The sequence below is a fragment of the Corella eumyota genome, chromosome 5 (assembly GCF_963082875.1).
Source record: "Corella eumyota chromosome 5, kaCorEumy4.1, whole genome shotgun sequence".
Classification (NCBI taxonomy): Eukaryota; Metazoa; Chordata; class Ascidiacea; order Phlebobranchia; family Corellidae; genus Corella; species Corella eumyota.
This window is the reverse complement of record NC_137494.1, coordinates 12419491-12436153: the sequence shown is the minus strand read 5'-3', so window position 1 is coordinate 12436153 and position 16663 is coordinate 12419491. Positions and strand designations below refer to the sequence as shown.

The 16663-nt window shown below is 27.6% G+C and overlaps 1 protein-coding gene across 3 annotated transcripts; it reads right to left on the bottom strand.

The window, feature by feature from the left end:
• Positions 1-1244: 1244 nt before the first annotated feature.
• LOC145752145 (uncharacterized) lies at positions 1245-14548 on the bottom strand. Of its 3 annotated transcripts, none has more exons than XM_082568363.1 (30): positions 14342-14548; positions 13820-13869; positions 12844-13185; positions 12403-12531; positions 12242-12282; positions 11854-11983; positions 10585-10685; positions 10289-10357; positions 9991-10123; positions 9480-9555; positions 8543-8747; positions 8271-8418; positions 7838-8052; positions 7468-7591; positions 6970-7175; positions 6261-6756; positions 5746-6081; positions 5315-5375; positions 4909-5043; positions 4625-4750; positions 4413-4513; positions 3926-4038; positions 3774-3827; positions 3554-3622; positions 3340-3436; positions 3033-3112; positions 2773-2875; positions 2322-2413; positions 2081-2214; positions 1245-1724 (listed from the first exon to the last, which is right to left on the bottom strand). In XM_082568363.1, the coding sequence occupies exons 1-30, from the start codon at positions 14500-14502 to the stop codon at positions 1598-1600; spliced, it is 4254 nt and encodes a 1417-aa protein (XP_082424489.1). In that variant the 5' UTR covers positions 14503-14548; the 3' UTR covers positions 1245-1597. The 3 variants fall into 3 exon arrangements, with proteins under 3 accessions (XP_082424489.1, XP_082424491.1, XP_082424490.1); XM_082568365.1 differs by having other exon boundaries at positions 5327-5375; XM_082568364.1 differs by having other exon boundaries at positions 6261-6753.
• Between the last annotated feature and the right edge of the window lie 2115 nt (positions 14549-16663).

The following is a 16663-nucleotide window of genomic DNA, read 5'->3' as shown; positions in this document are numbered from 1 at the left end:
AGCTGTTGAATTGTTGGACAAAACTTGTCCAACAAATGTAATTAAAATTAACTTTTAACACAAAATTGAACAATTACCAAACAGCAATCAATTGTGTTATACAATTTCTTTAGTATACATAGTATTTTTTGGTTACTTGACGTCTATATTTATCCCTTTATTCACCACCTATGTCCGAATTTTTGCTTCATAATTGGCATATTATACATTAAATGTAATGTAAATCGCACAAAAGAAAAGAACAACCCATATTACCGCTTAATTTGGCAATGCAAATGACCAATTTTTCAATTTTTTGAGAATCTTAACGTTCTATTTGCGGAAAATACTTATCTTATTTCGGCGCGAATTTTTCTGAAGATTGGCAATACACTACTTATGACGTAACAATAAGTTGTCTAACGACAATTTTCTTTTGCATAAACATAGAAATATTCTACTTCATTTTTGCAATTTCCATGCTTTTTACTTTAAAACCTAATCAAATAATATCTAATAAAATCAGTTACTACAAAAAAACTAATATTTATTTTGGTATACAAACAAAACAATAGAAAACAAACAGTTTTTATTTGCGAACAATTAATTTAACGATCCCGCGTCGGGCTCGCTGTAGCGTCTGGTTGTCAGTAACAACGTCTACGTCACAAGTTGGCGCATATTTTATATGTTCGATTTTAGTTAAAAAAGCTTTACCAAGCGTTAGGTCCTTATTTCTTGAAGGGTATATTATAAAATAGGGTATATTATAAAATAGACCTATGTTTTAATTGTCTGGAAAATAAGGTGACTGAATCAATTGTAGTTTACGGTCCTTATACAAAATAAATTAAATTCTCACCAAACAGTTCTCACCAAATTTTTCATTACTTTATTTTTGATATGTATATATATATAATTTTATATATACTTTTATTGTATATCTACTAGGCCTGGGTAATTAATGTTAGGTTATTATTTTAAAATCTTATTTATGTTAAAAAATTGAGGCTAATTTGAAATAAAAAACTGCTTGAGCATATTACTAATCAGGCTCACCATATTACACTTTAAACCTGGTTTAAACCTAAGCGATTTTAACAAAAACGCATTAGCTTATAAACGTTGGAATGTAGAAATTCGTGTTGATTGAAAAAAACGCTCGCACGCCTTTTTTAATTTCATTTTTGTTTAGGCTTTTAAGCCAAGAGGTTACTATTGGTCAAATTTTCAACAAAAATTGGATAATTTTAAAAATGTCAAAATGCTTTAAAGTTAGAACTATATTTCGGTGGTGAATAAAATATTTAATAACATTTGAAAAAGTAACAACAACAAATTTAAAATAATACTTGACATGTAAGTAACAAAAAAATGCAATAAAATAAATTTAAAACACAATTTAGGAACTATTTTTAATTCATAATACAATTAAATTAAATCAGAAGTTTAAAATACACCTTAAAAATACGAGGTAGATAATTTTAACGTTTTTTTGTACTTAAAACAATTAACAATGCAGTGGCTAATTAAAAATCTTATTTTTTTAGTATTATTTATACCTTTAGTATTTTTTTTGTTTGGTAGCTTTTACATTTTTTGCTACTTAATTTTTTGTTTATGTTGTTGTTGTATGCCAAAATGATTTTAAAGGTAGTGACATAAATTGTGATGTGTTTGGAAGGTGAAATCGTTTTTTGTTTGATCGTTCGTATTCAGGTGCAAGACATCGACTTACTTCAAAACTAAAATAAAAACAAGGACAAAGTTATTAGTGTTTATATATTCTTGATGTAAAAAGAAAGACTGTACAGCCTAAACATAAAGTAACATTTGTTACCCCAACCCAGTCTTGAGTTAAGTTTGTCAATTTAAAATAATATCAATTATAGTTGCGCAATAATTTTTCTTCAGTTTTTTGGCCTGGCAAAAGTTCATACTGTTAATATATGTAAGCAGTGAGAATTGAACTAAGGACCTTGTGTTGTGAAGCCAAGTGTTTAAACTACTATACCACGCTGCCGAAATTAGTTTACAAAAAGCGAAGTTTGGTTCAACTACAATTATATATTTCCCAACACATTTGTAAATCTATTTTTACCATTTGATGTTCGTGTGAATAATAGAGTTGTCAATACAAATTGTAAATGTGCCTTGCGAAGGTCTAATGACATCTAATTTGGCAACACTGACAGTGAATTGTTCGGCAACTGACGACATTTCATCTTCCCTACCCTAAAATTAAATAAAAAAGAGTTCGTAAATTGTTTATATACTAATTGCAAAAACAGTTTTATGGTGCAGTAAAAAAATATAAAAAACATTTTAAAAAATTTTCTTACTTTTTGTTGTGATTTTTTGACACTTTTATTTCGTTTTTCGTTATCGACCAAAGTAACCAATAAACTATCAGCTCCAGTAAACCGCATTTGATCTATTTTAAATAAACAAAATTTGCGTCATTCTTAGTATATAAATAACATTAACAGTATGGTGTAGCAGAACACTTGCCTGCCCTACGTGAAATGCTGGGTTTAATCCCCACTGCTATAATGCTGTAGCACCCTTAATTAAGGCCAAAAACGGTAAAAACTCTTGCTAAGCCAACACTTAATCAGCAGCTTAGTTATTGGCCAATTATTATCTATAATATCCTAAATTGCCAAAGGCAACTCTAGAATGGATCAGGGTAACTGATGTTACTTTATGTTTAGGCCGTGAAGTCAACCTTTCAACAACAAAGATAAATAAATATAAAAAATACATTAATTATAAATTGATGTTTTGATTTACCTTGTCGTTGATCTCCACATAAAGCAATGGGGAGAAAATTAACAGAATAATAAAAAGTGTCGTCCATTTTCTTACTAGATAAGAACGAACCATTGATTCCAAACTAAAAAGAAAATTATTGTTACATTATAAAATATTAATTTTACATGTTTTTTTAATTTTAAGAGCTAAAATATAATTATAATTTACTCCTTTAAAGTATAATTGACCAATTTAAGCATTAACAAAAGTCCAAAAATATCACAGAGTTTTGTTATTACCTTGGCGAATTCAAACGAAGTAAATACCGGTGGTGGTCCGCTATTTAAATCAACCAATTTTCCTATTTTACCAAATCGACCTATCAACAAAAATTGGTTGTTTTATTAAACTGTAGTCATACAATTATAAAAACAATTAACTATGTTTTTACCGAAAAAAAATAAAATTAATTGTTAGACTTTTAAAACGACAAATTAATACAAAAATAGTATTTTATACTTTAAATAATTTATAAAATTTAAGACTAAGTTTATGGCTATTTTATGTCTACAGCTTTCACTATTTTAGATATAAGTTATATTTTACCAGCTTTTATAGCTTTAGTATAAGCTAAATTTCCAATCTCAACATTACAGCAAAATATTTCGTGAATTGTTTCGTTTGTGCTAGTCCTCATAGATACCTAAAATAATTTAATTAAAAAAAACTATTTAACAAATATTAACTTTAAATACTAAATGCAACCAGACTAGACAAAGCAAATATAGTTTTGTTTATTTTTTTTATTACTTTAAATTACCTTGAACATGGGAATTTCAGTTGTATTTGTGGCAAATTGGGAATAACTTAAAATACTTTCACTTATCGTCTAAAAAAGTAAACAAATAATTTTTCTTTATTTTAAACTTATTGTAGATTGAAGTCCTTGAACAAATAGTTTTCACATAAAGAACTGTAGCCTATAAATGATTTATGTTTATACTAAAATAACACGTTTTAAAAAAATTAAAAATAATTACCTGAATTGGAGCACATGAGGTGACGACGTTTTCTGTGACGTCATCTTCTTGCATCTGTAACAGTTTTATTTAAAATTAACTTTTCCATATTTTAAGCAACTTAAAGGATTATCAAGTCTGTGTTTTTATTTTAACTTGTGTTCAATATTTACCTTTGGATTAACTCTAATCAGGTTGTTAATTGTCATGGTAACAGAAGAATTAAACCACGGATCACTTTTTCCCATTAGTTCGGCCCATTGCAAATCAAACATTCCTACATCATCTATAATAAAAAAAGGTGTTAATGTGATTATTAATATATGATTATGTATCTAAAATTTAGTCTTATTATAAAAAGACTTGTTCAGGGTAAAATATAATTAAATATTGCCTTTTTAGGGTAAAAAATAGAAGTCACCCTTTGGCTCGTAATAACAAGCCTAAAACACGCAAAATTTAAAGCATTTGGTATTTTTTTTACCCCAATTCAGTCTTCAGTTGCCACAGTAATTATTAGAAATTAGAGATTAGATTCCTAATCATTAATTTGTCTTGCCAAATGGTTTTTAGACTAGCAAATTTTTTTTTAGCTAATTTACTTATGAAATGATAGCATTTCTGAAATATTTAAGTTAGTTGTAAATAAACTCTATGTACCTGCTGAGTTTTCATCTTCAAATAAATTATCACCGACAGGAATGTAATAAAGTCGCAAGTCTAAATGATTAAGTAAGGGTGCTCTCGAAGCTTGCCTTTTTCTAAAAAATTAAATCGAGTCTTATATTTTTTCATACTAAAAAAAATTAATTTTAAAATTCCAAATTAAAACACTACAAAAATAAAAAAAATAAGTTTAGAGTATAAGTTACCTTAATTGGTAATATGCTCTAGCCACGTGGCCAAGCGTAGTGTCGTTACCAGCGAAAATAAATTTTAAGATTTTGCGAGGTACCATTCTTGAGAGTTGCGACAGAGGGCGACTGCGTCGGTTTTTCCTGCAAATTATTAATTTCAAAAATCATTTGTTCGTGAAAAATTGAAATCATTAAAAAATTTTTTTTTATAACAATTAGTAACGTTAAAGAAGCAAAAAATTAAAATCTGCCTTAAATAAAAATGTTCTACGCCAGGAATCGAACCCTGGACCACATACCTGACAGCTTGTTTTCTTAAGAACTTAACTCCGGCTACCCCGCTTTCTTCCCAATCAACGTTGGTACTTAAAGACGAACTTCTTCGTTGATTAGAACGATCGGTTGGTTTCCCCATAACAATACCAGAGTCCATTCTGCAATAATACAGTTTATTACACATTAGATAGCGATTGTAATTTGTTAGAACGTGGTAGAATAATTACCAAAATATGAAGAAGCAATAAACTTTAAATAAGGTAGTTTTTTTGACACGGATATACAGGAGTAGTTTAATTATAGTATCTATAGAATATAATTTATTTAAACGAATACCAAAAAAAATAGCTTAATTAAGTTAATTGTTTGAGAAGAATTAATTTGTTATATTTAAAATACTTGAGCAGATTTTAATAAATATTTAAATACTTTAAAGTTAACCTTGCTCTGGACTCATCGTCAATTTCATTTAAAACTTTTTTTTCATCTCCTAAATAAAAACGAAACAAATTTCAATAAAGAAAAAAATTTGTTATTAAACTTTTCAAGTTAAAATGTTCTATAAAAATTTTAAATAGAAAACACAGATATGACCTTACTGCTGTATCTTAACTATTAAATTTTCATATTAGTAATATAATAGGTTTTACATTATATTCAAAAATCCGACGCCGTGACGGTATACCATACTGGATAACTGTAATTTATCTTTTTATCATAACAAAGCTCTGAACTAGTTATTAAAGAAAAAATATATTGCAAACAAATAAATAGTCCAAAATACTAATTTAAACCAATAAAAAATAATCTTAAAAATACTGAAAGTGCACAATACAAAAAATAGGTAAAAAATAACTAACCGTGAGATGCTCTTCTGGGCTCGACAACTTTTCCTTCCACCAGGGGCGCTGGAGTGCTTTCTAAAGCTGTAGGAAAAAACCCCTCTCTTGATAACGAGTCAAATGACAGTGATGCCGTTTCGGGGTTAAACTGATACGCTGATGACGCAATACTGACGTCATTGGTACTGGAAAATATCTTGCTGACGTGGACGTATCGGTTGCGAGCTTTTTTTGCGCGCAAAGATTTTTTGGTCGGATCGGACGTGGTGCGCCATCTAGGGACGTTTAAACCGTCGAAAAACAAGCCACTTAAAGAGTTTTGGGTTTGTGGAGGTGGCGAACTTGAACTGGAACCTTAAAAAGGAGTTAAATGAAAAAGATAAAAATAAAAAGGTATACAAGAGTTAAAACGCAAAACCTTTTTTAAACTTAACTAAGAATAAAAAAACGGTTTTATTCAAATAGTTATTTGAAAATTTAAAAAAATTCGACTAGATTTTTAAATAGAAACGAAAAAATTAGCTTTCACTTACTTGATTTTCTTTCGTCCAGAACTTGTTTATTTTTCGGATCAGCAAACAAATTAAAAATTGTTTCTCTCGAGTCTTTATTATTAAGTTCCTCATTATCAGGACTAACAACATATCTTGTTGAATGAGATCGAGTCACAGTTTTCATAATCTTTTTAGCCTTACTCAAAGTCTTAAATCTTCGCTTGTGCTTGCTCTTGCTTTGATTTTTCTCGTTAAAAGGCAAATTGAACTCGTTCTTTCTTGGCATGGGCTGATTTAAATCAGTAGTTGAAACGCTCATATGTTTAAAGTTTTCTGATAAGTTATTGGTTTGCTGATGCTGGCAATCGTTCTGATGCTGTTCGTCAGATTTGTTAGATTGGAGTGAAGACCTGCTTGCTATTTCCATAGATTTGATCAAGTCATCAAGCGAATGTTCATTTTCGTCCTCGTCAAAACCTTTAGCTTGGAACTGATTCCAAAATTCTTCGCTAAGCTCCCCACTACTTTCACTCTGCTAATTTTAATGTAATTTTATAAGAAAAACAAGTATTTAATGTGGTTTCAACTATTACTGGAGTCCTTAAAAATTATTTAAATAAATAAAAAAGATTACTTGCTCAAATATAGGATTTAACCTCGTACAATAAAAGCTAAGATTGAGTTTTAGGTTAAAAAATAACCCCAAATATAGGATAAAAAAACAGACATGTAGGAAATATTAACGCACCTGATTTAATTTTTGTTCACCGACAATACTGCTGCGCTTGGACTGTGGTCCGCCTTTGGACAATCTATGTTGGCTTGACGACGAATGCCGTTTCTTAGTACTGACAGTTCTTTTTACGTTATCTTTTGTTTCAAAGTCCTCGATCAAACCGCTGTCTCTAGCATCTTCTATTCCCTTTAGAGCACTAGATCTCCGCCTAGTGTATGCTGTTGATTAGAAAGTATTATAAGTTACTTAACTGATTTATTTAAAGCCCTTTGCAAAAGCCCAGATAAACAGTAAATTCATAAGGCTGAAAGATTTGATATAGTTAATGCTAAGCCTAAAGGTTAATAAAATACCTATTATGGCTTTTAGTTAAGGCTAAAACTTAACCATTTGGGTTCTAATAGTCAATATGCTTACAATGAATAGTTCCATTAAAGAACTTTTAAAGCTGCTTACTGCCATCACAAAAGTAAAATAAGAAACATTTTAGCTTGCTTTGTAGCTTGTTACCTCTTTTCTTTGCAGCAAAGTTTCCGCTTTGTCTGGTTTCTTCAACATAAGCTTTTGCTGTTGTTCGGGCAATTTGAAATATTGTATCAGCCAAGTCATTCTTTTTTAATGAGTGTATTGCCACCTGTTACAAATAAAAATATCTGTTTTTAGCTATTATACAAATTCTCCCCCATAAAAAAGGTTCATTCAGTTAAACCCACAATACACCTGCCAAGAAAGTTATAAAAGACAAGATGGTTTAATAACAAAGGTCCAGGCATTAGCAGGTCAGGGTGGCAGATAATTTAAAATTTAAAAATATTTTATTAAAACATTTAAAAAAAAAATTTAAATATTAAAATAAATGCCAAATTATAAAATAAAAAACCTTAGAATGTTTCATAACACGAATCTTGTTGGCTTCTTTTTGCGGTTCTTGGTCCAAACTTTTACTTAGATCGAGTTTTGTTGTTGAGAGACTTTTACTTAGATGAGAACTGTTACGACGTGGCACCACTATCACGTGGTTGCTATTTTTACGAACAAATTTATTTGACTCATCATTGGTTTCGTTCTGACTTGCAGATTCAATTTGAGAATTGCCTAAAACAAAAAATTTAATTATAATATAAAAAATAATTTAGGCGTTTTTTTTAATTTTAAGTTTTGTAGCAAACCAAAACTTTAATAATCGTTTTTAATTTTTAAATTATAATATTCCAAATTGACAATAGCTAATTACTAATGTCTTGGAGTTAATGTAATTTTAAATAGCCTAAGTTTAAGCGGTAACTTCATAAAATTCTCTTTAGAAAACTTACGATTTGCACTAGTTAGCTTGTTAGACAACTTTTCAAGTTTTTCTCTGATAAATTCTTGAGCAGAATCGTAGGTATCTTTACTGATTGCCTGTTCCATGATAGAAGCTGCTTCACAACTTACTGAAGTAAGTAAGTTGGTTGAGCATGTCTACAAAAACAGTTTTGTTTATATTTTAAATATAAAAACTTTTAATATTACTTTATTTATTTAGTATTAATTTGTAAACTTATCTAAAAATGCAACAAAAAATTAAATGACAAAAATGGCCTACTTCAAGACTCGAACTCAAGGCTTTGATATCACAAAATTCGTAACCAAATACACAAGTATAAATGTGCTCAATAAAATGTCGTTGCCAGCTTGAATCCTTTTCTTGTCTGTTAGATTCATCAATGTCTGTAAATTCACTTAAAGCATTTTCGAGCACGAACTTTTGGTTTAGATTTTCGTCTATAAAGAAGTTAGCAGGACAGCATCTAAAAAATAAATAAAAAATTAAAATTAAAAAAAGATTTATATTTTGAAATGTACTTTACAAAGTGGCTGTCAATTCAACTTGAAAACAGCTCCAGCATGAACAACTTAACCAGATGATAATTCAATCCTTGGTGTTATTAAGTTAATTTGTTTAGTGCTAAGTTGTAAATTAAGTTGTTTTCTGGGTTGAATCGACATTTAATCAACTTTATAAATGTCGTAATATACCATTTGTAATAAAATAGGTTAAAAATAAAGGTTTGTATTTTTAAATGTTTTCCACAGCAGTATTTCTTAATCTCTCTTATATTTAAACAACTTTTCAGTTTCTTTTAATTTTATAATACACACGTGCCATCCCTAACACTCGCATAACACGTTATATTTAGTCACCATACTTTTCAATAACATCGATACTGTTACCACTATAGAAAAAACCAAACCCTGCTGTGATTACGTTCTAGTTCCGGTGAACGTTTCAAAATATACGTGTGCAAATTAAGTTGGTAAACAACAAGCATATTTATATGTTATTTTAGAAGCAGATTTTAAAAATAAAAACCAACTTTTTAACAGTATGTCAATTATTTGAACTAAACTTTAAAATTCTAAATATAAAAAGGTTTCTTCGTAATATAAAGCCCTTTAAAAAACCGAAATGTATACTTTAGGTAAAATACTAACAATTCTAAAACGAATTTTAGTCTTTGAGTTTAAATCTTACAACTTACGAGGTTTGGGTGTTAAGATGCTGAAACAAACCTTCAGGTTCTTGCTCTTGGACGAATACCATTCGACAAAAATAACCTTAACAGAACAAAAAATCATATTACATATTTTGTAAAAAAAACTATACAAATTAGTTAAACAAATTTATGTTTCCTAATATAGATAGTTTGGCCGAATTCATTTTTTAATTGCAGTATAAGTCTTTATTTATGAATAGCCAAAGTTTATTTTTAGATAGTTCAAGCGTAGAACAAAATTTTTAAAGATTTAAAATTTATGTTTTGATTTTAGAGGGATATGACCAAAAGGAAATGAATTTAATATCCTAAAATGACCGAAAATATGCATTCAAGTGTTACTAATATCATTAAAAACAAAGTAATATTACTATTACTACAGCACAATAAATGACTACAATGTTTGTAAAATGACTAATGAATCTGACTGAATAAGTATTTGTTATTCATATTTTATATACTTAGCAAGTATTGTTTGTTTAGTTCTATTAATAACCTGGTGACTTCATTTCAATTTGTATAAAGTTTAAAACATGCTTGACAGCTTTTGAAACTGGCATTGGCCACAAATAGAACTTTTGCAAAGACTGGTAAGCGTTGTGAAGTACTTCTATTGGTATATAGGTCGCCTGTATTAAAATATACAAGTGATATTTTACTGTTTAAATATTGAATTGCGGACCAATAAATCTAGGGTTTAAACCTTTCTTAATCATTTCTTTTTGCCCGTCAAATTTTTTTTTGTATTTATAAAGTGTATATAGATTTACAATTTCATTTTTTTTTGTACTTACAGTTAAAATGGTTTGGCAAAGAATATTTAAGATGGAAATTATTTTTGCGTCGTCAGAATCTTCATTTATCTAAAAAAAATTACGGTTTTGTTGTTTTATTTTACTATAAGAAACAAATATTTTGAGAAATCAAAAACAAAATAATTTTCAAATTTAAATATTAGTAGAAAGAATATCGCAATTTTATCAAATTTCTTTTAAGTAAAATTAAAAAAAGATTTATACATATATTTTTAATGTTTTTTAAAATTTAAAACAATTATTTAAAAATAAATAAAAAATAGATCTAAAAATACCTTTTCCAACGTTTCGACGTAACAGTTGATTAAACATTCTGGTGTTTGGTTTTCACCTTGAATAAATTTTCTCAATTTCCAGCATCTAATACTTTCACCAACTAAACGAAAATAAAAAATTATAAAAATAATATATATTTATCATTTATTATTAATCACTTTGTATACCCGCCAAAAAGTCGAAATATACAACAAAATGTGTTTTAATAAATACAATCAATGACATAAAAAGTATATTAAAAAATAATTAGTATATTTAGAAATTTTAAATCAAATTTCCACGAAAATTGGTTTTCTTTAAATATAATAAAAGTAATTTACGTTGCATTACGCCTAATTAACATTTCTAAAAATTTTTAGTAATATAAAAAAGTTATTTCATATTAAAAAAATTAAAATATATTTTAACTTATATAGAAGTACATGTTATTTATTTTATTATTGATAGAATAAATTTATAATAAATTTATAAAAATAAATAACATGTGCATATATATTATTAAGAATTACACAAAACCATGAAACATTTAAAATTTTGATGACAACTTTAACGTTATGTATCGTATTAAACTAAGGCACGCAACATTTTATTTGACATTACACGCATGCTTTTTACCTTTGTACAGGGAAATTTACACCGGTTTTTGTTGACTAGACAAATTAAGGATCTTAAATGTTAAACCAGCTGCAGCCAAAAATGTCTTTAAATATTTTGTTGGTGATTATTTGTTAAAGCGACTAGACTACCAAATAAGGAAAACGAAACTTAAAAAATACTAAATTTAAAAGATTACATCATATTTATTATATAGTAAATAGCTCACTATATTAACGTTATTGTTTACATTTTCGTTGAGTTTGCAAAATTGACAAAACATAGTTTACCTATAGTGACATACATTGTACAACATTGCCTATATAAGGTTAAGGGTATCACGCCGGTAATACCGAAATTTGAAATACGGTAAAATACTGTTTTAGATAACAGAAAAAATACTGTTTTAAGTCATAGAGTAACATTTGTTACCCCGACCAGTCTCGAGTTGCCTTTGTCAGTTTGAAATATTATAGATATTAATTGCCCTATAATTTTAAAATGCTGATTAAGTGACATTTTAAAAAAGTTCATACCATTTTTGCGCCTTACTTAAGGCCGCTAAAGCATAAAACCAGTACTTAGGGCCTCTACAGCACCGTACTTAGGGCCTCTACAGCATAATAGCAGTGGCGATCGAACCCAAAACTATTTAAGTTACTTGTATACCTTACCTGATTTATCGTTCAAAATTAAATTGTTTTCGCTATCAGATTGAAATGTTGATAAAAATTCAGAGACGAGATGTTTAGATTTTAATTCGATCTCTACATTATCAGGAGGCTTAGCAAACGTTTTCATTATCTAAAAAGTATATATAAAATTTAAATTAATTTATACAAAAAAAAAAATAAATAATTTTTTTTTTTAAAGTGCATTAAATAAAAATTAAATATGTATTTATACCAAACATTTCAAAGCAACCTAAAAAAGGTCAATATTTTTACGGTATAATTTTTTTTATTTAAAATTTTTGACAGCGTTGACTCAAAACAAAAATAAAATTAAAAATTTCATTAAATAAAATTAGGTGACTTAAATAAAGAATATATTTTAATTTACCGCTGCTTCAAACGAAGACGATGTATTTTCCCATGCCCTGGCTAAAAATACATTAACAAAAATATGATTAAATTTAGTAGTTAATTTTAATCAAATATTAAACAACATGTAAAATGATAATTTAATTAAAACATATTTTATTTTTAGAAAGGTAATTTTACCTTTGTTCCACACTAAAAATACTTCTCTTAATTTTGAGAAATCCCATGCGCTTAAATCACAAGTGTTAACTAGGTAAGATATGGTATATAATATTTCCCGCATTTTTATTGAAGTCGTTCTTTCTTCCTCTATAAAATAAGAATAAATTTAAATATAAATATCTCACTGTTTATAACATATGTAAGTTCCATATGTATTCTTTAACTATTTGATTGAAAAGAATATAAAATTAAAATAAAATTTAAAAATAAAGTTATACTAAACACATTATTTTAACACCATTTATAAAAGGCAAATTTAGAGTCTGATGCCATTTTAACAGCAAATTAATCAATTCCAAAATACAATAAAACCATGTTTACTTATTAGAGCCTTGCCTTTAAAGCCATTTATGTAAACAATTTTTCAAAAATTTACTTGCATTTTTTTGTAAAATTTACCTAAATTTATTAAACTTAAACAAGGTGCTATATCCGGCACAGCACTTGCTTTTCTTTTGCCCTTCCCAGCTTGCCCTATACCCGGGATATCCATCGGTACAAGCGATTTTCTAGGTACCGGACTGGAGCTAACTTTTAGATCGGAGCTTCGACGTCGAGGATTGGCGGGAGCAGTGAACGCTCTTCCCCGCTGTTGCGCTGCGGTATTCACGAGGATCGAATTTGAACGATTTATCGACCGATGATGACTGACAAGAGGCGTTGTAGGCTGGCTGTCGTTGTGTTTCGTATTGCCAGATATGTTTTTAATCATATGTATAGCTTCGTGCAACGGTTTATGGCCTAAAAAGATAAAAAAATAACATATAGGCAAAGACTAAGTGACAAAGTTTCTGTGATAAGGTTGTAAGGCCCCTTTACAACAAGAATAATTAAATATAATAAGAGTTTTGTCAAAATTTAAATATTGTATTAACTAAGCCCCAAATTTACTATGATACCATTATCAACATTAAGAGTAAATATATAACGTTGAAAATACATATATTGTAATATTATACTAAAAAACTTAATTTCTAATATTTAAATTATGTTGTTTAAAGCTATGCGTAATAACCTTATCATTATGTCCAAGCATTTAAAATTAATCAAAGTCTAAAAACCACTTTCAAATAAATCAAAAGTCGTTATTTTTAGTTCCCCTCAAAATACGTGCCAACTTAAAATGTGACGTCACTTCCGCTTAGGTTGTAACCTTTCAGCGCGGTTTAATTCATAAGAAATATTTTCTTTACTGACTACTAATCATTAACTAACACTTAAAGGAAGTTACAAGTAAATAATTATTACGGCAATGCTGTGTAATAATGAACATTCAAACAATGGTTCAAAAACAAATAAAAATTAAATAAAGGTTTCAATAAAATTAGTATTTTTACTAAAAAGTGTGTTATAAAAATAAATTAAGAATACATACCCAATCCATATGTGAACGAAATGTATTTGTAAATAAGGGATTCCACATATCTAAAAACATATTTAAAATTTGTTTATTTATATTAAGGTACAGATTAGAAATTATACAATAAAATCATTAAAAAAAAAAAATTTTAATGTCATAGTTTGGTATTTATCTGTTTTCGATTAGTTGTAGATGACAAATGCCAGTTTCTTCAACTCGCCGATTTCTTATCATTTTTACGGTTCTTTTAAGTCACTATTAATTTATTATAACTCATAACTAAGCTCTAACTTTGCATTTGCTATATATCTATTAATAGGAGATTAAATTTCATAGCGCAATACATTTTGTTTTTGTTACTTTTACGGCTCTTGTCCCTTTTACTTTTACGGTTCTATTTTATTTCAAAGACTGTAATCTACAAGTGACCCTAAGCATAACTTCAGAAAATTAAACTAAAGTACCTTAGATAGTTTAAAGTTATAAAATTTAATTAAATACATACTCCAAGTTATAGAGCAACATACGATAACTTACAATTGTTGATTTTTCGAATTTCCTTTTAATTTTTGCCAAAATGAAATAGGTGACTCAATGAGTTGGGAATCGTCGCAAAGAAAGCTATCCACAATGTCGTAGATTTTTGATAAAGTGTAATTATCCGTATCCACGTTCTCTACTTTGTCAAATACATCCATAATTTAAATTTCATATAATAATACTGCTTATAATTTTTTTAATTACAAGAACATCTAAACATTATTTCAATGATTAAATTCTATGTTCTACATCTTATAAAAAGCTTTAGAAATGTTAATTTAGGTAAATATCACATATGAAACTGAAAGTTAATATTGTTTATATTATTATACAAAGTAAGTTGATTGCTTCCTTTAATAAACATTGCCTAGAATGTTGTTGATATAGATCTAAATTTAAACAAAAACACACTAAAAATATATTAGCGTTGGTGTGCCTGTTATTATCTGTACATAGTTAAACTAAAATAAGTTTACAATAGCGCTCAAAACTACATTTCACTAACATAAACAGGTTATGTACTACATAAACTAAACATGCTCTATTTTACTTCACGTTCTCATTTTAAAAATAGGCTAAACTTTAACCAAAGTTAACTAAGTAGTAACTTATTGTTCAAGGCATCTTGCTTCTTAGAAATGTTATTGACAAGTGTTGATTCTGACACGCTTTCGCAAGAGAATGATGTATTGATAAGCAAGTCAATAACACCATGTCATATGATGTCATATCCTTCTTAACTTTTACCGATTTAACTTATATTTTTTATCTACTTTCACAACTATATTTAACATAAAAAGATTTTCTTTTAAGCAAATATATTAAACTTCAGGCTATTTTACTGGTTACCTGTTTTATACAAAGTTCTACACAACTAAACGAATGTTAATTAAGTTTAGACTGACTTATTATCGAGGGCATCTTTTAATTAAAGCCTTACATTTTATTTTATGCAGTTTTCCAGGCCTAAAAAGCGAGTACGCGTCGAATTCAGAAGGCATACACCGAAAATAACGCAAATTTTTACGCCACTACTAACTAGCTACAATAACAACACAACCTAATCAACAAAATTATTCATTTGTTTTGATTAGTGCGCTATGTTGTTACCTCATTATGATGCAAAATTAGGTCACTATAGGTAATACTAGTTGTTTACAAAATGCTTACAAAGCGTATTAACCTATGTTTAAATAACAAGCATGATAAGGCAACTGACGTTATCGAAAAGTGGCGTTATCGAAAAGTCCAAATTTCGATTTTGCAATAACTTTTGTTATTAATACCCCACGCCTATATAAAAAGCAGCTATCTGAATTTTATTAATTTAAATATAAAAGTATATTAAAAATTTGTCAAAAATTTTAAATAATTAAAAACTAAACTTAGTTTTCCGCCAATGACGTAATTAAATTTTAAATAATTAATAAATTTTTTTTTAATTTTTTGAATATATGAAAATTTATTTTTTAACATTCATCTAAAATTTAAGCTTAAACTTTAAAACTAAACTTGTTAAAATTTAAAACTAAACTTTTTTTCAATATTTATCTGAAATTTAAATATTTAAATATTTAAATACACCAATTTATTTAAAGTTCTGTACTAGTGTACCCTAGATTTATTAATTATTTCCGGGTTTAAGTAGATTTAAAAACATTTTTTCTTTTTTGACGTTTTAGAGTATATAAAAGTGACGCAAGTTCCGGTATTCGAGATATACGAAAACAAAAACAAGCAAATAAAACTAAGCCATGCAGTTTAAAGGGCCTGTGAATAGAAATTTGTAATCGATATAGCGCCATATATAGTAACAGAAACTAAAAATTAATAAAAAGCAAAAAATATTGCTTCGCAAGACAAAAACTACAAAAACTCAAAACTACAAACTGTATTTGAATTTTTTTCTGCAAAATATTTTGAATTTTTTTATTTACAAAATTTTAATATTATTTATAAAAATTATATTAAATTTTTAAAAATTATATTAAAAACTGCATACTTATAAGCAAACTTTTTAAAATTGTGTGATAACTATATTAATTTTAAAATTGTGTAATAACTTTGTTAGAAAGACGTTTATTTTTTTACATTTAAAAATTTTATTTATTGTTTAACTAACATTAAATAAATGAATAAAAACTAAATTATTCCAAGGGCCATTTAAATGTGGCCTTTGAGTCATATGGGCTTCGTTGAAAAGAAATATTTTTTTATATTTAAATTTTTACAACAAACACCATAAAAAATATAATAATTTGTAATGTTTTGCTTTTCCATTTATGGTTAACAAAGATTTAAAACAACTTTTATGCAAAG

Excerpts from the sequence above, each read along its gene's own strand:
- LOC145752145 (XM_082568363.1), bottom strand. The coding sequence starts at position 14,502 with ATGGATGTATTTGACAAAGTAGAGAACGTGGATACGGATAATTACACT. Across the intron at positions 9,556-9,990 it reads AATTGAAATGAAGTCACCAG|GTTATTTTTGTCGAATGGTA; the intron begins GTTATTAATAGA and ends TGTTCTGTTAAG. Across the intron at positions 3,437-3,553 it reads CTGAAATTCCCATGTTCAAG|GTATCTATGAGGACTAGCAC; the intron begins GTAATTTAAAGT and ends AAATTATTTTAG.